Genomic DNA, 23,702 nt, shown 5'->3' on the forward strand with positions numbered 1-23,702 from the left:
TCTAACTGTACTCAACACTCTTTGTGGCAAGCTTCATATCATGAGCCAGTCCTTCCAGCCCTTATCCATATTGTCTGGGCATTATTACAATACTGTCTTTTATTTTTCCTAAAACCCATAGATGAGTGAGACTATTCTGTGTCTATCTTTCTCCCTCTGACTAATTTCACTCAGCATAATAGATCCTATGTACATCCATGTATAGGAAAATTTCATGACTTCATCTCTCCTGACAACTATATAGTATTCCATATTGTATATGTACTACTGTTTCTTTTTTTTTTAAATTTTTATTTTTAATTATGAGAACAAAGATGCAAAAAAGAGAACAAGGTAAAGTTACAGTGGAAGGACAATTATCCATAACATATTCTCAGGAGAAGTCCCCTTGCTGATATCTTAACTTTGAACTTTCAGCCAAAGAATATTAGATAAATAAAACAGAATCCATGTACAATTACTTTGTCCCTCAAGTCCCCAGATTGTAACACATTATAATATTTCTTAACAGCACACAAGGCAATCTAAAGCCATAAAACTTACGTAACTCCTTAAACATTAGAGGCATAGTATTTTTTACATTTCCTTGTACATGCATATTAGCTTAAGTTAACCTCAAATTTTAAGTGGGTTTTGTTTCTTTAGCCATTCATCTATTGAAGGGCATCTTGGTTGTTTCCAGAGTCTGGCTATTATAAACAGTGCTGCGATGAATGTAGGTGTGAGGAAGGGATTTTTGTTTTGTATTTTTGTGTTCCTAGGGTATAGTCCTAGGAGTGTTATAGCTGGATCATATGGGAGCTCAATTTTTGTTGTTGTTGTTGTTTTGGGTCACACCCTGAGCAGCGCTCAGGGGTTACTCCTGGCTCTACGCATAGAAATCGTTCCTGGCAGGCTTGGGGGACCATATGGGATGCTGGGATTTGAACCACCGTCCTTATCCATGCAAGGCAAACATCTTACCTCCATGCTATCTCTCCAGCCCCAATTTCCAGTTTTTATAGGAATCTCCATATTGTTTTCCATAGAGGCTGGACTATATTGCATTCCCACCAACAGTGAATGAGAGTTTCTTTCTCCCCACATCCCTGCCAGCTCTGATTGTTCTTGTTCTTTGTGATGTGTGCCAGTCTCTGTAGTGTGAGATGGTACCTCATTGTTGTTTTGATTTGCATCTCCCTGATGATTAGTGATGTGGAGCAGTTTTTCATGTGCCTTTTGGCCATTTATATTTCTTCTTTGAGGATTTGTCTGTTCATTTCTTCTCCCCATTTTTTGACGGGGTTAGATTTTTTTTTTGTTATGTTCTGTCAGTACCTTGTATATTTTCAATATTAGCCCCTTATCTGGTGGGTGTTGGGTGAATAGTTTCTCCTATTCTGTGGGTGCCTTTTGTATCCTAGGTATTTCCTTTGAGGTGCAGAAGCTTTTCAGCTTAATATAGTCCCATCTGTTTATCTCTGCTTCCACTTGTTTGGAGAATGCTGTTTTCTCCTTGAGATACTTTAGTCTCAGTGCCATGGAGTGTTTTACCTACGTGATATTCTATATACCTTATGGTTTTAGGACTGATATCAAGGTCTTTAATTTCGTTTGGATTTGACGTTTGTGCATGGGGTTAGATGGAGGTCTGAGTTCAACAATAAATTATTTTTAAAAGCTTCCTATTCCACCATGAATGGGATTGAATGAAATCATTACTTATTGATACAGTTTTGATATTATAAAGCTTTGAATAGCCTTTTTGAGTGGGTTTGGTTTGTTTCATTATGGTTTAGGACTAAACCTTGCAATGCTTAGGAGAGGCTGGAGAGAGCTATCCATCTATGACAGGGGTCTCAAACTCGAGGCCCATGGGCCATTTGCGGTCCTCCGTACAACATTTTGTGGCCCACGGCCAGCCTTCAAATATCGCAGTATTCGCGATTATTCGGTAAATAAAAATTGCATTAGTAAGAAAAAAATCACATTAAACATTCGCATACCCCAAGCAGTTTCGTTCAGGGTATGCAAATGTTTAATGCGATATTTTGCTATTTTTTTTCTTACTAATACAATTTTTTTTTTTTTTTTTGGTTTTTGGGCCACACCCTGTGACGCTCAGGGTTACTCCTGGCTATGCGCTCAGAAGTTGCTCCTGGCTTCTTGGGTGACCATATGGGACGCCGGGGGATCGAACCGCGGTCCGTCCTAGGCTAGCGCAGGCAAGGCAGGCACCTTACCTCCAGCGCCACCACCCGGCCCCACTAATACAATTTTTTATTGCAAATATTCGGTAAGCGAAATCCCTTATGCAGCCTGCCTCACCCCAACTTTGCCTCCTGCGGCCCCCAGGTAAATTGAGTTTGAGACCTCTGAACTATGAGCTGGGAGTATCACAAGGTTGTCCTACTCCGTTTTCTCCAGAGGTTGTTGAAAGTTGTTCCCAATGATGGATGGGGGATCATCTGAGACCAGGGATTGAGCCCTTGACTCCTGTGCGTGAAGCATGCAGTCCAATTTTTTAAGCCATTTCCCTAGCCCTGAATAACCTTTGAAAGTGAATTCCTAGAGCAGAGTCAGTAGTGTACTTTTCTGGATAGTCACAAAGAACCACACAAGCATTATATCTTTTTTTTTTTTTTATTGTTTTTTTGTTTTTGGGCCACACCCAGCAGTGCTCAGGGGTTACTCCTGGCTGTCTGCTCAGAAATAGCTCCTGGCAGGCACGTGGGACCATTTGGGACACCGGGATTCGAACCTACCACCTTAGGTCCTGGATCAGCTGCTTGCAAGGCAAACACCGCTGTGCTATTTCTCCGGGCCCTAGCATTATATCTTATTTTGGCTTCATTGTTTAGTATTCCTCAATGTTCAATGACTCTAATAAGTCTTTGTATTGTAGAATCTTGAAGGAGTTAAAACTTTTCTCCCTATCCTGGGTACCTCTCTGGCCTACCTATCTCAGAATTGCTTTATTTTTAGCATTGTTTGCAAACTGTCAATTATTAAAAATCTCTCAGAAAGCCATAAAAAGAAAAGAAATTGAGTTGATCTGTTAAATGATGGTTGAATACCTCTCTTCTCTTCTGCCTACCATATCAAAGGAACTTCTGAAACAGAATGTCTGCAGGCATTATCTCTCATTAAGTTTTACTTGAGGCATATAGGGCTCCTGAAATCTCATAACAGCACAGGTGGGTTTCAAACTATTTGTCTAAATCAGCTGCCAAAACTTGGCGTGTTCTTTCAGAAGGAGTATTGATTTCTTCTCACTTTTGCAGCAAAATCTTCCTTTTCTCCTTCTCACACCTCCTTCGAGCTAGAGGATCATTTCTAGCTGTGCTCAGGAAGATCATAAGGACTATCTCCCAGGGACTGAATTCAGGTTGATCAGTCTTCCTCGCTACACTGTCCCTCTGTACCTTTCTCCCCCTCCCCCTTATTATTATTTTTTTTTACAAACGTTAATAACTTTTTTTTTCTTTTTTGGTTTTGGGCCACACCTAGCAGCTCTCAGAAATCATTCGTGGCAAGTTCGGGGATCACATGGGATGCCAGGAATCGAACCCAAGTCGTCCTGGGTCAGCTTCGTGCAAGGCAAATGCCCTATCACTGTGCTATTGCTCTGGCCCATAAACTTGAATAACTTTTTTTTTTGTTTGTTTTGTTTTTGCTTGTTTGTTTTTTTGGTAGAGGAGCAACATACTGGCAGTGCTCAGGACTTCTTTTTTATTTTTAATTTTTTTTTGGGAGGGCCACACCCGGCGATGCTCAGGGGTTACTCCTGGCTGTCTGCTCAGAAATAGCTCCTGGCAGGCACGGGGGACCATATGGGACACCGGGATTCGAACCAACCACCTTTGGTCCTGGATCGGCGCTTGCAAGGCAAACGCCACTGTGCTATCTCTCCGGGCCCAACTTGAATAACTTTTGACAGAGGACACTCAGATCTGAATTCTTTAAGAATTTGCCTGCTTGAGGGGGCCGTAGAGATAGCATGGAGGTAGGGCATTTGCCTTGCATGCAGAGGGACGGTGGTTCAAGTCCCAGCATCTCATATGGTCCCCAAACCTGCCAGGAGCGATTTCTGAGCATAGAGCCAGGAGTAACCCCTGAGTGCTGCCGGCTATGACCCAAAAACCAAAAAAAAAAAAAAAAAAAAGAATTTACCTACTTGATATAATTAAGAAGCTGCTATTCTTTGATTTCCTTAAATACTGGAAGAGTCAAACTTCCCCCAACCTCTGACAGTCTAGAAGCAGAAACTTTGTCCTGTAAGATCTATTTACAACTATTCCAAATGAGATTCTGGAATAGAAAACTCCTGCTGGACTTCATTCCTGGGGGACACAACTGATTTTAGCCTGCAGTTTTGCTGGTAGCACCTCTGATTCCCAAAGAGGGCATGCATTTGAATAATCATGGAATAAGGCCGGATATACCTGGAGTCGAAGCTGTGGCACAGGGGTAAGGTGTCTGCCTTGCCCACAATAGCCTAGGTCGGACTGCAGTTTGATCTCGCAGAGTCTTATATGGTTCCTCAAGCCAAGAGCGATTTCTGTGTGTATAGCCAGAAGTAACCCCTGAGTGTCACGGAGTGTGGCCCAAAAGCAAAACCAAAAAAAGGATATTTTGTGTGACAAAATTATCAACTTTGATAGATATGGCTAGAGTATATTTGCTTTCTTTCCCTTCCTCCCTTATGTCCCCCTATTTATTCATTTATTTATTTATTTAATTTATTTTTATGTCTCACCCGTTGGCGCTCAGGGGCTACTCCTGGCTCTGCACTCAGAAATTGCTCCTGGCAGGCTCGGGACCATATTAGATGCTGGGGTTTAAACCACTGTCTGTCCTGGATCATCTGCATGCAAGGCAAACGCCCCACCGGCTGTGCTGTCTCTCTGGCCCCACCTCCCCTTTTTTAAACAGCTAAAAATGGTGTGGGAACAATTCCTGATGGTTTTCTCGGCTCCCCTTTACCCTCCAGTGGTTGCATGGGAAAAGGGGATGTTATGCCATGTAAGCACTGAGAATGAGGGTGCTATGCAGTAGCAGTATTGAACCCCAAGTCTTGTACATCTATGTAAGTTATGTGCCTACCAGAAGCACTATATTTTAAATTACTTTGGTATTTCCTCAAAAAAGCTAAGCACTCCTTTTAGAAGTGTTTTTTCTCTTCTTTTCCTTGTATAGAATAGAAATGGTTTGCTGTCTTGCCAAGATAGATACCTTGCCAAGGTATTGATAGAGCCCTCAGGACATTTTTTGGCTTTAAAGTTACATATAAAGGAGAAGGAAAAGCTGTCTTCCAAAGAGGGCCTAGCACGTCTGGAGATCATTTTCTCACCTTCAAAGGTAGCAGTTGTGTTGTAATGCTATAATGAGTTTGGAAGTCAAGCAGATCATGGTTTGGAATTCTCCACTCAGCTATTTATCAACTATGTGACCTTAGTGAAAAAAGCTGACTTACCCTCTTTGAGAGTTACTTTCCTTGTCGTGAAAGTCTGAGTGGTAGTACAGTGGGTAGGGCACTTGTTTTGCACTCTACCAACCTGGAATTGATCCCAAGCACCACATAGTAGTAGTGAGTGAGGGCTCAATCTCAGTACAACTAATATGGCCCACAAACACCAAAATAATTAAAGTGTGGATATTGATGCACTTACTAAGAATTTTCTTAGTGTCAAATTAGGTTATCCCTGGTAAAACACTGTCTAGGGCCTTAATATATGATACTCCACAAATATTCAGTTTTCTTAATAAACTCGACCTCTAATTTATGAGTTCTTAAAATCTGAAGTGTTGAATCAGAATGATGACCTTATAATAACTCTCCTCTATTTGCTTGTTTTTTCCCTGTGGTTTTTGGGATTCCCAAAGCCATTCATGGTAATACTTAGCCCAGCTTGTGGGGCTGGAAATTTCTGGTTTCTTTTTGTTTTTTTTTTGTTGTTGTTGTTGTTGTTTCGTTGTTGGGCCACATTCAGCAGTGTTCAGGGGTTACTCCTAATTCTGAGCTCAGGAATCACTCGTAGTGGTGCTCCAGGGTCCTTATATGATGTCAGAATCAAATCTGAGTCAGTTGTGTGCAAAGCAAACACCCTATTCGCTATGTTACTGCTTCACCTTGGTCTGCCAGTTTTGCTGCTTAGTTCAATGATGCCATACTTTTCAGTCCCGGGGGGGGGGGGGGTGTCATACCTAGCAGTGCTTGGGTAGTGGGGTAAAGTGGGCATATTTTGTTGGAGGTTGATCATGGAACCCTTTGAGCCATCCCTTTGAGCCTTTTCCTCTGACCTGCTCTTCTGTTTTAAAAATAATCCAATAGTTTAATGGATATGTAACTGTTGTGTTTTAGATCACATGTTTAAATAGTATAGCTTGGTGAATTTTTACATATGTATACATTTATAGAGTTACCATCACAGTTAAAATAGTGAACACATTCTATAGAATTTGACTGTAGTTTTTGTTTTACCTCCACCATACCTATTTTATTTTTTGTTTTGTTTTGGGGCTATACAGAGCAATGCTTGGGACTTACTTCTGGCTCACTCAGGAATTCTTTGTGGTGGTGCTGGAAGACCATATGGTGTGCCAGAGTTTGAACCCAGATTAAGTGGATGCAAGGCAAGCACCTTCTGTGTACTATCTCTTTAGCCCCACACTCCTGCTTTTTGTCATGACTCCGTTACACCACATAATGAATTTAATGATTATTTATTATTATTATTAATGTTATTAAGTGATTTAGTAGTTTGTTCCTTTTCGTTCTGAGTAGTTTCTTATTATTTTGTTTTATTGTTTTTATTTTTGGATCATATCCGGCAGCGCTCAGAATTACTCCTGGCTCTACACTCAAAAATCACTCCTGGCAGGCTCGGGGGACCATATAGGATGCCGGGATTCGAACCACTGTCCTTCTGAGTCTAAGGCAAATGCCCTACTTCTATGCTATCTCTTGGGTCCCCTGAGTAGTTTCTTGTTATATAAATATACCATAGTTGGTTTATCCATTCTCTTGTTGCTAGAATATTTTTTCTTTAGTTTTTGACTGTTTGAATAAAACTGCCTTGAACTTTCAATTTTAAGTTTCAAGTAGACATATGCTTTTATTTTTACTAAGTAAATACCCAGAAGTGACATAGCTGGGTCATTTGGTGTTTTAACTTTCTTCAGGAGAGGTAAGGGCAGGGGAGGGAGAGAAAAACTGGACTTTTGAATCAACTCTTTTTTTTTTGGGGGGGGGGTCACACCCGGTGGTGCTCAGGGGTTACTCCTGGCTCTGCATGCTCAGAAATCAGCCCTGGCAGGCTCGGGGGACCATATGAGATGCTGGGATTCGAATCACCGTCCGTCTTGTGTTGGTTGCATGCAAGGCAAACGCCTTACTGCTGTGCTAACGCTCTGGCCCCAAAATTTGAGTCAATTCTTGGTGGTGCTGGAAAGCTGTTTTCAGCTTAGTGTGTTGGGGTCATACCGAGGAATACTTGGGAAACCATGTGGTGCGGGATCAAACCTGGGATTGTGGGCCAGAGAGATAACAGAAGGGTAAGGCACTTGTTTTGCATGTGATTGACCCTTTGTTCCATCCTTGGTCCTACATATAGACATCTGGTCCCCTAAATACCACCAGGGATCTAACCTGAGCACTGAGCAAAGAATAGCATAACCCTTACCCCTACCTCCGCTGGGCATGGCTCAACTTCTCCCCTCTCTGCCCAAAGTAATAGGTTTCCTGCATGAAAAGATATGTTCCAGCTCTTTGAGTTGTCTTCTTGGGTCATGGTGTTTTATCTTTTTTTTTTTTTTTTTTTGGTCACACCCGGCAGTGCTCAGGGGTTACTCCTGGCTCTATGCTCAGAAATTGCTCCTTGCAGGCTCAGGGGACCATATGGGATGCTGGAATTCAAGCCACCATCCTTCTGCATGCAAGGCAAATGCCCTACCTCTATGCCATCTCTCCAGCCCCTAATTTTGATTTATTTTTAATAGCTCTATATACTAGTTATATGTAACTGTATACTTTGTCATTTACATGTCTTATATTTATTTTTTTGTTTTGTTTTGTTTTGTTTTGTTTTGTTTTGTTTTTGGGTCATACCCGACAGCACTCAGGGGTTACTTCTGGGTCTATGCTCAGAAATTGCCCCTGGCAAGCACAGGCAACCATATGGGATGCCGGGATTCGAACCACCGTCTTTCTGCATGAAAGGCAAATGCCTTACCTCCATGCTATCTCTTCGGCCCCCTTACTTGTATTTTTTATCAGTGAAAAACTTTTCTCTCTATCTTCTCATTTATTATTGTTAATATTATTGGAAGAAAGGGTCAGGCCACACTAGCAGAGCTCACTCCGGATTTACTCCTGGCCCTGTGCTTAGGATCACTACTGGTAGTATTTAGGAGACCATGTGCAGTGCTGGGGATTGAACCAGAGTTGGCCACATGGAAGACAAGTGCCTTCACTCTTGTGTTATCTCTCTAGCCTCCTCTCTTTTTACTTTTATATTTTGAAATGTTTTGGGTGGATGGGAGGGAGGTTCATGGTAAGGAAGATAGCTCAAAGGACTTAAGCACATTCCTGGCATGCAAAGGTGCTGGATTCTTTTCCCAGTATTACATGGGCTGAAATACTATCTAAAATGGTTATGGGGCCCCTAAGCACTGCTTCAAATAAAAGGAAAGAAAGTATATTTTTAGTTTGATGAAATTTCTTGTTTGTCTATCACTCTGGACAAGAATTGGGTGCTTGGGGCCGGAGAGATAGCATGGAGGTAAGGCGTTTGCCTTTCATGCAGGAGGTCATCGGTTCGAATCCCGGCGCCCCATATGGTCCCCCGTGCCTGCCAGGAGCAATTTCTGAGCCTGGAGCCAGGAATAACCCCTGAGCACTGCCGGGTGTGACCCAAAAACCAAAAAAAAACCAAAAAAAAAAAAAAAAAAAAAAAAAAAGAATTGGGTGCTTAGGGCCGGAGTGATAGCACAGCAGTAGGGCATTTGCCTTGCACGAGGATAATCCAGGATGGACTTGGTTTTTATCCCCGGCATCCCAGGTACCCTGGGCCTACCAGGACTTATTTCTGAGTGCAGAGCCAGGAGTAATCCCTGAGCACCACTGGGTGTGTGACCCAAAAACCAAGGAAGGGAAGGAGGAAAAAGAAAAGGAAAAGAATTGGGTGTTGAAAGGAGGTAAAGTGATAGACATAATACTGCTTCAGTAGGAATATTGCAAACTATAATCTCTAAAGAGAGAGGAGAAATTGAGGGAAGAGGGGAGAGAGGGGGGGTGATGGGGGAAGAGAGAGAGAGATGAGACGGTACCTCATTGTTGTTTTGATTTGCATCTCCCTGATGATTAGTGATGTGGAGCATTTTTTCATGTGCCTTTTGGCCATTTGTATTTCTCCTTTGACAAAGTGTCTCAAACAACTTTGTTAATTGTATCTCAGTGATAAAATTAAAAATTGTATTTAAAAAAATTTCTGTTTGTTTTAAATTTGATCTTTATTGTTTCATTGGCTGTTGAGCAGTTTAGCAGTTATTACAAATAGTGCTACCAAAATAAATCTTAGTGTCTGATTACCATTTTATAATGCATATAGATGTCATATTTCTATACCTAACCATTTAACTAATTTATATGTGTCAACATTTCAGTTAAAAAAAAAACTACCTAGTACATTGGTGGTGTTAATAAAAGGACATAACTAAATATCCAAGCCAAAGTCAATAGCAATGGAATCAAGAGACCCTAAGTTTAACAATCTAAACTTAAAATGGACCTGTTATACTGGCAGGCTGGGAGATGGGGTGGTGGTGGTACAGGATACACTTGGGAATATCGGTGGAGGGAGGTAGATACTGGTGATGGGATTTGCCCTGATTCATTGTATGCCTGAAACCCAACTATAAAGGACTTTGCAAATCAAAACAGTTTCAATTAAAGAAAAAGAAAAACCCTACTTGAGTAATTGTCCAGTACGAAGAAGAATTAAAAATGCACAAATGGACTTGTTCTTCAAGCCCATGTTCTCCCGGAGCCGAGAGTTCTGAAAATCAAACCCAAAATTTATTTCTGCTATATTCCATATCACTTTCTTTGCTTGCCTATTTCCACTTTGGAGAGGTCTGTGTTCTCTTTGAGCACATATTTCTTGTTCCCTCTCACATCTTCCTAAGCAAATTTTGTTTACTAAAAATTACTTAGCTCTACTAAAATAGAAAAATGCACAAGTAATTCATTTATGAATAAAACAATCTGAAGGCTCATATTTAGCAACTTTCCCCCCAGTTTGCCCTTTTTTGAAAAATGCACATACCATTGTTTTGAGATTTATATGCCTTTACTTAGTTTGGGGGGGCAGTAAGAACATGTTCAAACATCTCACTTAGCTTTTGCAGTTCCTTCTTGTCATCTTTCTTCACTTTCTCATCACCTTCATATTGTGCCACTTAACATGAATTTTACTGATCTGATGAGTCAGAGCCTTGTTAGTGAAGTTTTCTGCTTTAGTCCTTTAGACAAAGTTTTGTCTTCTATGAACATTTTCCCCCCACTTTTCTCTTTTTGCGGGGATGTTAGTGGCATGCTTGGTGGTGTTCAGGGGTTACTCCTGACTATATACTCAGGAATTATTTCCTGGCTGTGCTGGGGGACATATGAGATGCTGGGGATCGAACCTGAGTCAGCTGTGTACAAGGCATCTGCTGGTCTACTACTCTGGCCTTTTCACTCCTTTTGGTTGCCACTGGCAGTTTTGTGCACAAACCAGATAACCACCCAGCTGGACATCTGAAGCATCAGGTAGCACAAATGAGAAAAAGAACTAGTGCATTTGCCGAGTAATCAGCTAATTGAAAAAATAGCCCACAGATGTATAACACAAATACTCATCTCTCTATCCCCAATGTTAGTAACTTTTATTTGTTTAGTTTTGTTTTTTTGATCCATACCCAGCGGTGCTCAGGTGTACTCCCCAAATGCTGCTTGTGGACCCTGAGACCATGTTGTGCCAGGACTCTGGCATTTAAAATATGTATTTCTTTTAACTCTGAGCTATTTCCTGCACCCCATCTTGCATAGATTTAGTGTGATTTTGAGATTGGCATGTTCCACAGACTTTATTCAGATTTCATTTTGTATATATATATACACACACACATATATATGCACTTGTTTGTGTTTTTATCTTTTCATGTAATTCTACTACACAAGTAGCTTCATATGATTCCTTTCACAATCAAGATGCAGAACTGTTAGTGCTACTCCTTTAAAGAACTATCCCTGTCTTCTTCTATCCCCAAATTGAAATTCCTGCTTTCTTTTATCTGTATAATTACATTATTTCAAGAATGTTATATAAGTGGAATCATACAGTACATAACCTTTTGAAATTAATTCAACATAATTTCCTGGTGGTCTACTCAAATTATTGCATGGGTCAGTACTTTTTATTGCTGAATGGTATCTTATGATATAGATGTTTAACATTGTTTAGCTATTTATCTATTGAAGGTCATTTGGGTTGTTTCCATTTTTAGGCAGTTTTGAATGAAGCTGCTGTCAATATTTGTGTACTATTTTCATGCAAACACGTTTTATTTCTCTGGGATAAATAAATGCCCAGGAGAACAATTGCTGGGTCATATCTTAAGTACATATTTATTCATTCATTCATTTGTTTATTTTGGTGAAACACCCGCCAGTGCTTAGGGGTTACTCCTTGCTCTATGCTCAGAAATAGCTCCTGGCAAGCTCAGGGGACCATATGGGATGCCGAGATCAAATTCGGCAAAGCAAATGCCCTACCCTCTGTGTTAATTGCTCTGGCCCAGTACTTTTTTTTGTTGTTGTTTTTGGGCCACACCCGGTAATGCTCAGGGGTTACTCCTGGCTATGTGCTCAGAAGTTGCTCCTGGCTTGGGGGACCATATGGGACACCGGGGGATCGAACCGCGGTCCGTCCAAGGCTAGCGCAGGCAAGGCAAGGCACCTTACCTTTAGCGCCACCGCCCGGCCCCGGCCCGGTACATTTTTAGTTATAGGAAAAATTATCAAACTGCTTCCATATCAGTTGTATCATTTTATATCCCTATCAGTAATATATATGTGGTCTGGTTTCTCATCATCCTCACAAGATTTTTGGAATTGTGGGTGTTTTATTTTTTAGTCACTAAGATCCTTATTATCATAGAAATAAATGAATGTGCACTGTGTAAAAATGCTCTGTGCCTAATACAGGTCTTAATACATATTGTTTTTTTTTTTTTTTTTTTGTTTTTTTTTTTTTTTTTGGGCCACACCCGGTGACGCTCAGGGGTTACTCCTGGCTATGCGCTCAGAAGTCGCTCCTGGCTTGGGGGACCATATGGGATGCCGGGGGATCGAACCGCGGTCCTTCCAAGGCTAGCGCAGGTAAGGCAGGCACCTTATCTCCAGCGCCACCGCCCGGCCCCTTAATACATATTGTACTTAGTGGTTTTACATAGTGAACTCATATCATTTATAGTTATGATCCACACATGAGAAAGCAGCAGGTGTGCCTATGCCTACTGTTATGATTAGAGACTGTTTCTTGAACCCCCTTTTATATGCTAATTTTTCATAGCTTGACTTAGCTCTTGTATTCAAGGTACTTAGAATTTTATTGGAAAAACATGATATATGTATATTAACTCTAAGACAAGGAACTTATTTTGTTCTTAAAGCCAGAGGCAGACAGTAAGTCTTCAAAGAACTTTTTCTTCCTTGCTTTTGTTGGCCCTTTTGTACCTTGTTTGTACCATCAGCTAGGTGACTTCTGAATGTAGTTGATGAGACTGTGTAGGGGTGGGAAGAGGTATATACAGTTTTCAGGGAGGGAAATCATGTGGGACTATGTAATTAATTTTTATACTTTCCCCAGTTAAACCATCGACCCTTTTTATGATGTCATGAGGGATTCCTTAATTTTGCAGCTGCTTCCTGGTTACGTCAGAGAAGAGCCTCTCACCCCACAGCCTGAAGCTGCACTCATACAAGAATTGGAAACAAATGAAGTGCTGAATATCTAATGGCTTCCACAGGGAGAGACCCCTCAGTCTTCCCAGGACTTCTTAGGCCAGGTCTTCCTCAAGTATTTCTGATCCCCTGAAGTGTCTTTGTTCTGCAAAGACTAGACTGGCTCTAAGCCAATTGGGTGGGAGCCTGGGGACTCCTTGATATATACTTTCCTAGCTCCAGGTGTTCTGCAGTTCCAACTTTCTTCTTTTCTTGATTTCATTTGGTGGGTGGTAGGTATATCCTTCCTGAGGTCTCAGGATCCTCGAACAGGGGTCTCAAACTCAATTTACCTGCGGGCCGCAGGAGGCAAAGTCGGGGTGATCCTTGAGTGCAAAGTTAATAGTAAGCCTTGAACTTTGGGAGGTGTGACCCAAACAACTAAAACAAAACAAAACAAAAAAAGATTCCTTGGGCCCGGAGAGATAGCACAGCGACGTTTGCCTTGCAAGCAGCCGATCCAGGACCAAAGGTGGTTGGTTTAAATCTCGGTGTCCCATATGGTCCCCCATGCCTGCCAGGAGCTATTTCTGAGCAGACAGCCAGGAGTGACCCCTGAGCACTGCTGGGTGTGGCCCAAAAACCAAAAAAAAAAAAAAGATTCCTCTAGGGCAGGGCCACAAAATGTTGTACGGAGGGCCATTTGCGGCCCATGGGCCCCAAGTTTGAGACCCCTGCTCTAGAACCTGCCAAGATGATCAGTGAGAGTCACAGGACTCTCACTAATCCAGTGAATTGACTGTTTAGTAAATCTTTTTCTTCCTACATTGTCTCCTTCTCTTAGGTTTCTTATTTCATTTTTTTCATAGACATGCTCTTTCCTTCACTCTTATAAGAAATATATCACATTAATGTGGTATTATAATGTTTATGAAGTCCTTTAAGCATCATTCTCTCTACACACTGGGGGGCTGCTTCCAGTCTGGCACTTAGGGGTCCAATATTATGCCAAAGGTTTAAACAGGCACAAAGCGTGTGCTTCAGTCGTTTCTCCTTTTCAGAACTGACTGACTCCGTTTCAGTCAGTTCTCCCTGGCCTTACTCTTTTGACATCCCAACTGAACTTTCCCTTTCACCTTTTTCTAGTTACCCTAATCTTGTTTTTTTTTTTTTGTTTGTTTTTTTGTTTTTTTGTTTTTTTGGTTTTTGGGCCACACCCAGCAGTGCTCAGGGGTCACTCCTGGCTGTCTGCTCAGAAATTGCTCCTGGCAGGCACGGGGGACCATATGGGACACCGGGATTCGAACCAACCACCTTTGGTCCTGGATTGGCTGCTTGCAAGGCAAACGCCGCTGTGCTATCTCTCCGGGCCCTGTTTTGTTTTTTTGATCACACCTGGTGGCGCTCAGAGGTTACTCTTGGCTCTGTGCTCAGAAGTCACTCCTGGCAGGCTCGTGGGACCTTATCGGATGCCAGGATTCCGAACCACTGTCTGTCCTGAATCGTCTGCATGCAAGGAAAACTCCCTACCATTATGCTGTCTCTCTGGCCCCTACCCTAATCTATCTAAATACTTTAAATAAATTAGTCTTCATAAAATATTCATCTTTAGCTTTGTTTAGAAACCATGAATGAATCTTCCTAATTGTGCATTGAACCAAGTATACGTTCCTTTCTATGATGCCACAGACCTGTATTTTATAGTTCCTATTACATACCTGGTAGCTAAGTACAGATTCTGCATAATTTGCCTGATGTGTCCTTACATGAATGCCTTGCTGTATATGTTCCAATGCTGTATATGTTCATTATTTGCCACCCTAGTTAGAATGGCTGTTTTCCACAAACCACCTCTATTACACACCACCTACTGTGACAGAGGCATCGTGGGGGATTAGTGGGACCAATTCTGGTGGTGCTTGGTCTGACCCTATCTCTGTGCTCAGGAGTGATTCCTGGTAGTGCTCAGGGGACCATATACAGTAACAAGGATCAAACCCAGATCAGCCACATGCAAAGCAAGCAACTTCCCTTCTTTACTATCTCTCCAACCTTACTGTCTTTATAACATAGAATAGTCTTGAATTCTTTTATTTGGGTGTCTATGTCTTCTTCCTCATTAATTTCTCGCAGACAGAATTATGTTTTCCTTTACATTTTCCATAATATTTATGAAATGTTATTTTGAAGGCTTCTTTGTTAAGATTTTCTGTTTTCGGGCCGGAGAGATAGCATGGAGGGAAGGCGTTTGCCTTTCATGCAGAAGGTCGGTGGTTTGAATCCCGGCATCCCATATGGTCCCCTGTGCCTGCCAGGGGCGATTTCTGAGCATAGACCCAGGAATAACCCCTGAGCACTGCCGGGTGTGACCCAAACTCCCCCCCCAAAAAAAAAGATTTTCTTTTTCCCACATCTAGTCAAGTTTTACAATCCTAGGAAACCCAAAGGAGAAGTATCAAGCATGAAAATAGAGATTAAAACATTACCTTTTTCTTTTGAGATAGGGTTTGTTTTTGGGGGGCCACACCCAGTGATGTTCAGGTCCTACTCTTGGTTCTGCACTTAGGGATCACTCATGGTGGTGCTTGGGGGACCAGACAGGTTCAGGATTTAAACTCTGGCTGGCCACATGCTAGGTAAGTACCCTGCCTGCTGTATTCTCTATCCAGCCCCATGCTCTCTTTTCTTGTTTTGACTATACCAAGACACAAGTAAACTAGAGTTCACCTGGGTCTTGCCATTGTACATAAATACTTATCTTGGCTGTATTGGTTTCTGATTATTCTGACTCATTCATTCTACTCCTTAAGAAATAAAATGATGCCCAGACATCATAGACTTCTCTGCTTTTGCTTTGAGATTTTGTCTGATGCCTATACAGTGACTGCCGCCTCCACCTTCTCCTCGGCAAGCAACTTCCACAGGGAATTGTATGGCTCAGACAGCAGTACTGAAGCATCAAAAGATGCTCTCACTGCCCACTTCCTGTAGACAAGGGGGTTTGGGTGAGCTGCTTAGGAACTCTGCCAGCCCTGTGTCTGACTGATGACTGACTCATGAGAAAAGCAGTCTATGTCTGAAAGATAAGAGGCAACAAATCACCTCCAGGTGGTATTAGTTTGGAAGACTGGCCTTTCTTTTCCTCTCTTAGGGAGGAGGTTGTGGAGGAGGAATCAGTGAATAAATGGTCTTGCCTGCATTTTTCTCCAGCTCTTAGTGAAGCTGCTGGCAAATAGTTGCTCCTCTATTGGAATGGAGAACCCAGTGAATCCCTTCTGCTGCTTTCAGGGAATTAAACTTTAGTGTCATCCATCCTGTGCCATTCCTTTGTTATTTTTTTCCCTCCATCCCCATCTTCGTTATTCTTTTGTCGGGAAGCTAGTTGTGTGCTCCTGGGGAACTCTTTTTTGCTGTCAGATTTTTCTGTGACCAGGCAAACCTTCCCAATTCACCCTCCACACCCCCCTACTGGTTTCCTCCAAAACTCTCCCAGACCCAGAAGTTGATCAAAAGCAGTGTCCCATGGCTGGGCTTAAGGGCTCAGGCAGGTTGGTCTGCCTCTCTTCCACTCCTCTTCCCTCTCCACCCCTTTGCCTTACTCCCATTTCCTGCAGGAGGATGCTTTGCCATCATGGAGCCATCAAGCACAGCTTTGCTTTGGCAGCACCAGTGCACACTCACTGTTGGGAGAGGGGACGTGTTTATCACTTTTCCTGGAGATTATCTGTTTAAGCACTTCTCTGACAGTTACAATAACAAGGGCAGTGTGTTGTGTTTCCCAGCAGAAGGACACTTGCTGTTGAAAGATGTATAGCACTAATTAGAAATACATAACATCCGGCCACATGGCAGCCTTCTCCCGGCCGCTCCATTTCCTGATTTCATACAACTTTGACGACAGTTGGTTTATGTTTTCCATGAATATATTCTCAGAAAAATGAGAAAGTCTTACTGTTCTATAGGAGTGAGACTTCTGCCTTAGTCAGAATTTGACCACAGGAGTAGTAGGAACTGTGGTCACCTGCCCATCTGAGAGCATGTGGGAAGGGGCAGAATCAAATTCAGACCTCAGGTGACTTTGTTGGTAGGAAATATTTCCGTCTGGAGTCCTTAGCCAAGACCATCCCCCCATAACCCTTGAGCAAGCCTGCTTTTGGAAAGAAGGGGAAAGGCTGTTTCACAATGTTAATGAGTTCCTCAGCTCTTGTCAGTCTCCTGCTACCTGACACAAAGCCAGAGGAACCCAGGCAAATACCAAGGCAAACAATGCCTTTTCCTTCCCCACCCTGCATCACTGTTGGCCTGGTCCAGCCCTACTCTAGGGATATCTATCTTTCTATCTATCTATCTATCTATCTATCTATCTATCTATCTATCTATCTATCTATCTATCATCTATCTATCTATCTATCTATCAATCATATCGATCTATCTATATAGATAGATATAGGAATACACACACACACATATATGTCATATATATATATGACACCTTGTGGCTTTTAGTCTACAGAAACCTAAATGAGGCAAAGAATGTCTCCTGAAGATAATGTGTTGCTCAGTATATTTCTCCCTGGAAGCATCAGGTCCATGTTACCATGGCTTATTAATATTAATATCCTCCTCGTTTATCTTTAAGGGAAGTGGTCCCTTCCTCCACCTCCTCCTCCTCCTCCATTTCCTCCTCCTCCTCCTCTGCAGCATCACTACCTACCTACTTATCGTTTTTTTTTTTGGGGGGGGGGCACACCCGGTTGGGGGCCATATGGGATGATGAGGATGGTATCTGGGTCAGCTGTGTGCAAGACAAATGCCCTACCCACTGTGCTATCACTCCAACCCCATGTTATCATGGTTTTAATTTGCTTGTTTTGGGGCCACACCTGGTGGTGGCCAGTATTTCTGGCTCTGTATTCAGTAATCACTCCTGACAGGCATGGGGGACCATACAAAATGCCAGGGATTCAGACCCAGGTTGACTGTATGCAAGGCAAATGACGTACCTGCTGTACTATATTTCCCCTATAGTGCCATGGCTACTTAGACAAACTGCCTCTGCCCCCCCCCTCAGGTTTTGCAACTTAGTTTCAGAGACCTTGTTTTATTTGTAGCTGTGTTCAACTTAGTATCTAGATAGGACAGGTCCATTTTAGATACTCAGTAAGTGCTAGTGATACCCCTGAGACCCCTGGAGAAGGGCAAAATTCCCACCAAGTACCCTATATAAATGTTCACCCAAAGGACTTATCTCATATAGTTGTGATAACACCTACTGCTTGATCAGAAGATGGCAGCTTCTTGATTTTTATCTCCTTGTCAGAATACACAGCAGGTCAGTCCCTTCCTGGGAAGTGGGCAGAGATCAAGGGAAGGGCTAAGGTGACATAATGGTGACTGATAACAATGTAGCTGTGTCACTTTTCATCTGCTATTTTCAGAATTAGCAGGACTCTTTCAGATTTACTGCAAAAAAAAAGACCCAGTTGTTCTTACCCAGATCTTATTAGAGGGGACTTAACAAACATCCTTAACAAAGGACTCCCCAGAGAACGTAGATTTCATTGTTCTAAAGCAATTTATTCATTCTCCACCTTGAACTCTGGAACTCTAAGAATCTATCCTGAGAAGGTCATTTGTCATAAAAATATAAGTGAGTTTGGTAAAAGTAATCTCTCTACGCTACATCTTACTAATTTGTGCAGGTAAACAAGAGCATATTGTAGCATTGTGCTTCTTAAAATAGCAGGCTCATAGAGCTCAGATAGACTCCTTTGTCCCTTCTGTATTTAGATAACTTCTGACCAAGATGCCCCATTGATGAGAGACAGTATTGTGTATTTAGTGTGTCAACTACCAGGATGTGCCTCTACTCATCTTAACACTATTCTGAACTTACTCCTCTTTTTTTTTTTTAATATCTTTATTTAATCACCATGATTACAAACATGTTTGTAGTTGGGTTTCAGTCATAAAAAGAACACCGCCACCCCTCCCTTTACCAGTGAGTCAAGCTGCTGACAGTGCTAACAGAAGCTTGGACTAGAGTGGCACAGTGCTGCTGCCTATGGATAGGAGTCTGGGAAAATAAGCAGCTTTTCGTGGAATAGCTACTTATCTTCTCCTTCCCAATTTTCTGTCTTCCTTTGTCTTAGTTTTCAGATGCTTGTATTTTGTCTGTTAGAGTTTTAGGACCTTACCAAAAGAATCAGAGTGGAGATCTAGTCTAAACATATGAATTGTTACTGTCATAGTTGAGTTGGAAAGTTGGAGGATGACATTTGGGACCAACAGGCATCTGGAAGGATGGTGGGAAAGCCACAATAGAAGAATTGCTGCTCTGATGCTATTCATATGCTGGGGCCTACTGAGCAGCAGCCTGTTCCTTCTTACCCCCAGGGTTTCCTAAAGTGGTTTGGGGCTGTTTTTGTATACTCCAATTATGTTTGCTCCCTGTGGTGAAGACAGTTAGGAATGACTGTGGTTGTGTAGCATCTCGTGAGTAAAGACTTCAGTTAGGCTTCATTGACAAGACTAGTGTCAGTGAAGAGGTCTCACTATTGACTTTCAAGGTTAAAATTCAGGCAGGGACAGAGATCAAACATGTGGCTAATTATCCTTTTGGCATTTGGAGCTTCCAAGAACTCTGGATTACAGAGGGAATTACCAAATTAGCTGCTGCTAGAGTCCCAAGTCCAGGCTCTGATTTTATTTTGGAGTATTTAGTTGTTACTTTCTCTGAGGCAGCAGGTTGGACTACTGTCTTCTGTTTGTCACCAGTTCCTCTCAATTGTGGGTTTAAGTTACAGAGAGGGCCATTGACAGTAAGTAGGCATAGATAGCAGGTACATGTGTGCATGTGTGTGTGTCCTCTGCCAAAGAAGAGCTTCTTTCACTGATCTGTAGCTAGAAGGAAGTTGGTGAAGTTAAGGAAGTGAGGGGGAAGGGATATTAAATGTTAAAACATCATCATCTTCTACCCTCTTCATCCCCTCTTTTTCCCTTTCTCTCCTTCCCTTTTATTTGGGGGGAGTGGGTTTTGGGTTATTCCAGTGTTGCTCAGGGAACCACACTGTCCTTTTACCTGTCTTTTCTGCCTCCAGATTTTTTTTATTAGCTCAAGGGGAAAGAATTTAACAAAAAATAGCTGACTGAGGCTGGTCCGATGGCAGTGGTTTATCAGAACTTATTAACGTTAGTATCACAAAAGTTGGTATATAACCTCCCCCACTACTCAATTTGACTGGCTTTAAAAAAGAAAAAGAAAATAACTGACTGCTTATCATATACCTTGCACTGTTTTATTTAAAATTCAACTCATTAGTTAAAAATAGGTTATTTCCGGGCCAGCAAGGTGGCGCTAGAGGTAAGGTGTCTACCTTGCTAGTGCTAGCCAAGGAAGGACCGAGGTTCGATCCCCCGGCATCCCATATGGTCCCCCCAAGCCAGGGGCAATTTCTGAGCGCTTAGCCAGGAGTAACTCCTGAGCATCAAATGGGTGTGGCCCGAAAAACCAAAAAAAAAGGTTATTTCTAAGTGTCTTGGGTTCTCAGGAAGAACGAAGCTTATTTTTTTATACCTCATAAGCAGGGCTTGGTATCATAGTGGCCCGTCCTGGCAATGTTTGGTCATCCAGGCTGTTGGATCAATGCTGTCTTAGGGATATGCTGCTGCTCAGACCCTGAAATACTAGGGATTACCAGGAGCAGCTAGCTAGTGAGGCCTCCAGGACTATGCTCAGCCATTCTTAGAGTGCGTTTTGTTGCCAGAGATTGAACCCAGGTTGTCATGCTTTCAACCTCCTCAAGAAGATAACTTCAAAATTTTTATTTTCTGTCTTCACTGATGGTTGTATCCTGCTCTTTATATTTTAGAGATATTAATTAAATATGACTTATTGTTGCTATAGTATAATATCAGTAAGCAGCTAAAAGTAGCTTCTATAGCTCTGACTCACACTGCCCACCGCAGGGTAACTGATGCTGGGGTGATATAGTCTTTATAGTCACTTTTTTTTGGGGGGGGGATCACACCCGGCAGCGCTCAGGGGTTACTCCTGGCTCTACGCTCAGAAATCGCTCCTGGCAGGCTCGGGGCACCATATAGGATGCCGGGACTGGAACCATCATCCTTCTGCATGCAAGGCAAACACCCTTCCTCCATGCCATCTCTCTGGCCCCCGTGGTCACATTTTTTTTTGTTTTTTGTTTTTGTTTTTGGGCCACACCCAGCGGTGTTCAGGGGTTACTCCTGGCTGTCTGCTCAGAAACAGCTCCTGGCAGGCACGGGGGACCATATGGGACACCGGGATTCAAACCAACCACCTTTGGTCCTGGATCGGCTGCTTGCAAGGCAAACACCACTGTGCTATCTCTCCGGGCCCCTGTGGTCACATTTTTGAGTGCTTGTTTTATGCCTGGTATCAGGGTGTTTTATATGTATTATTTTATTTAGCATTACAACTACCTCTAGAGAAGGAATGTGTTGTTTTTTTGTTTTGGTTTTTGGGCCACACCCGTTTGACGCTCAGGGGTTACTCCTGGCTATGCGCTCAGAAATCGCCCCTGGCTTGGGGGGACCATATGGGACGCCGGGGGATCGAACCGAGGTTCGTCCTACGCTAGCACTTGCAAGGCAGACACCTTACCTCCAGCGCCACCTTCCTGGCCCCTAGAGAAGGAATGTTATTCCCCTCAATCTTAGATGAGGTAAAGAACCTCAGTAGCATGATCTAGATGCGAAAATAGCCCTTGACCCTCAAATTACTAATAGGACTGTATTTGCCTCTCCTCAGACTGCTTCTCCGAGGAGTGTCGTTCTGTGATTCAGGAGCAAGCCGCAGCCCTGGGCTTGGCCATGTTTTCTCTCCTGGTTCAACGCTGCACCTACTTACTTAAGGAGTCTGCCAAAGGTAAGCAGCTGAGGGTCCTCCTGATTGGTGGGCTCTGCAGCTACTTAGGCCCTGTTCAGACAAGCCTCAGAATTCTGTGCTGCTTTCTCAATAACATCTTCCTCTACTCTCCATTCTTCCCTGTTTCCCTTTTGCTCACCTAAATAGTTGTGCCCCCTTTAAGTTAGGCTTTTCTTTGTACGTATTAGCTTCTGTGGGTTCCTGCAACTTAAAAACAAACAAATAAACAAACAATCAGCAAAGAAGAGTATCTTTCCATTTTGTTCATGAAGGATGTGTTTTGGTTCTTTGTGACTTTCCCCATCCCCATGTCTCTCTTTGTCATCCTGATGAGTGTTATAACTGCTTTGTCCTGATCTGTTATGGATGGGTAGAGAATTATACCTGGGATATTTTTAACCCTTTGATTGAGTGATGTCCCACATCCTTTAAAGCTGATCTTAGAATTCCAAGCCTGATTGCTGAGAAGTTAGAGGTAGGACTGAAGTTTTCAACTCCTCAGTACTGAGGAGTGAGTCCTCTGTAGCACCCTCCAAACACATCAGCTTTATGAAAACCTTCAGTTTCTGGGGCACCTTTTTTTTGGGGGGGGGGGGAGGGGTGAGCCACTGTGTGGCGCTCAGGGGTTACTTCTGGATCTGTGCTCAGAAATCACTCCTGGTGGCTCAGGGGACCATATGGAATGCTGGGGATCAAACCTGGGCCAGTTGTGTGCAAGGCAAATGCCTAGCTTGCTGGGGTGTCATTCCTGCCCCTCGTACACACCTTTTTAAAGAAAATATAAGACTAATTTTAAAGCTAAAAAAAAATAATGTTAAGGGGCCAGATTGGTAGCACAATGGTAGAGCATTTGCCTTGCACATGGCTAACCCAGGATGGACCTGGGTTTGATCCCCAGCGTCCCATATAACTCCCTCCCCCCGAGCCAGGAATGATTTCTGAGCGGAGAGCCAGGAGTAACTCCTGAGCACCTCCAGGTGTGGCCCAAAAACCAAAACATAAAATAATAATAATAATAATAATAATAATAATAATAATAATAATAATAATAATAATGTTAAGAACTCTTGAGGCGAGGCCAGCGAGATAGCATGGAGGTAAGGCGTTTGCCTTCCATGCAGAAGGACAGTGGTTCGAATCCCGGTATCCCATATGGTCCCCCGTACCTGCCAGGGGCGATTTCTGAGCATAGAGCCAGGAGTAACCTCTGAGCGTGCTGGATGTGACCCAAAAGAAAAAAAAAAAAAAGAACTCTTGAGGCTGGAGAGAGAGCACAGCAGGTAGTGCGGTTGCCTTGTTCACGCCGACCCTTGGATTCAATCCTCAGTACCTCGTAAACAACTCTAAGCACTGCCAGGAATGATCCAGTATTCTCTTATGTCTTTCATGACCTTGACTTTTGTCTTTGAATCACACCTGATGGTGCTCAGGGACTATTCCCGACTCTGTGTTCACAGGTCATTCTTGGTGGTGCTTAGGGAATCAGGTATGGTGCTGAGGATGGTACTTGAGGTGGCTGCATCTTAATCTCTATGCTCTTTCTTCAGCCTACCCTTGACATTTTTTGAAGAATATAAACCATTTATTTTGCAGAAGGGCCCTTAGTTTGGGCTTATCTGGTATTTCCTCAGCTCCAATTAAGGCTGTATAATTTTGGCCAGAACTCTGGTGCCATCTTACTTCTGTGCTGGAGGAAAGCTAAAGGGTGGGCTAGAGAGGCCAGAGCAGGCCACAGGTGAAGTAGTAACAGCTGTCTGCAGGAGCAAACCCAGTGCACTCGTTTTCTCTTTGTCCTGCTTTTCAGAATCCTCTTAGGTGCTGACACTT

General features: G+C 42.7%; 1 protein-coding gene across 1 annotated transcript in view; it reads left to right on the top strand.

Moving 5' to 3' along the window:
• The window catches only part of SMG6 (SMG6 nonsense mediated mRNA decay factor), a 303,380-nt gene that overhangs the window by 133,103 nt on the left and 146,575 nt on the right, over window positions 1-23,702 (top strand). Inside the window, exon 11 of the mRNA XM_049782046.1 lies at window positions 21,759-21,875. Coding sequence (XP_049638003.1) covers window positions 21,759-21,875 — 117 coding nt within the window. The remainder of the gene's footprint in view (window positions 1-21,758; window positions 21,876-23,702) is intronic.

Source organism: Suncus etruscus, chromosome 1 (assembly GCF_024139225.1).
Source record: "Suncus etruscus isolate mSunEtr1 chromosome 1, mSunEtr1.pri.cur, whole genome shotgun sequence".
In the NCBI taxonomy this organism is placed as follows: Eukaryota; Metazoa; Chordata; class Mammalia; order Eulipotyphla; family Soricidae; genus Suncus; species Suncus etruscus.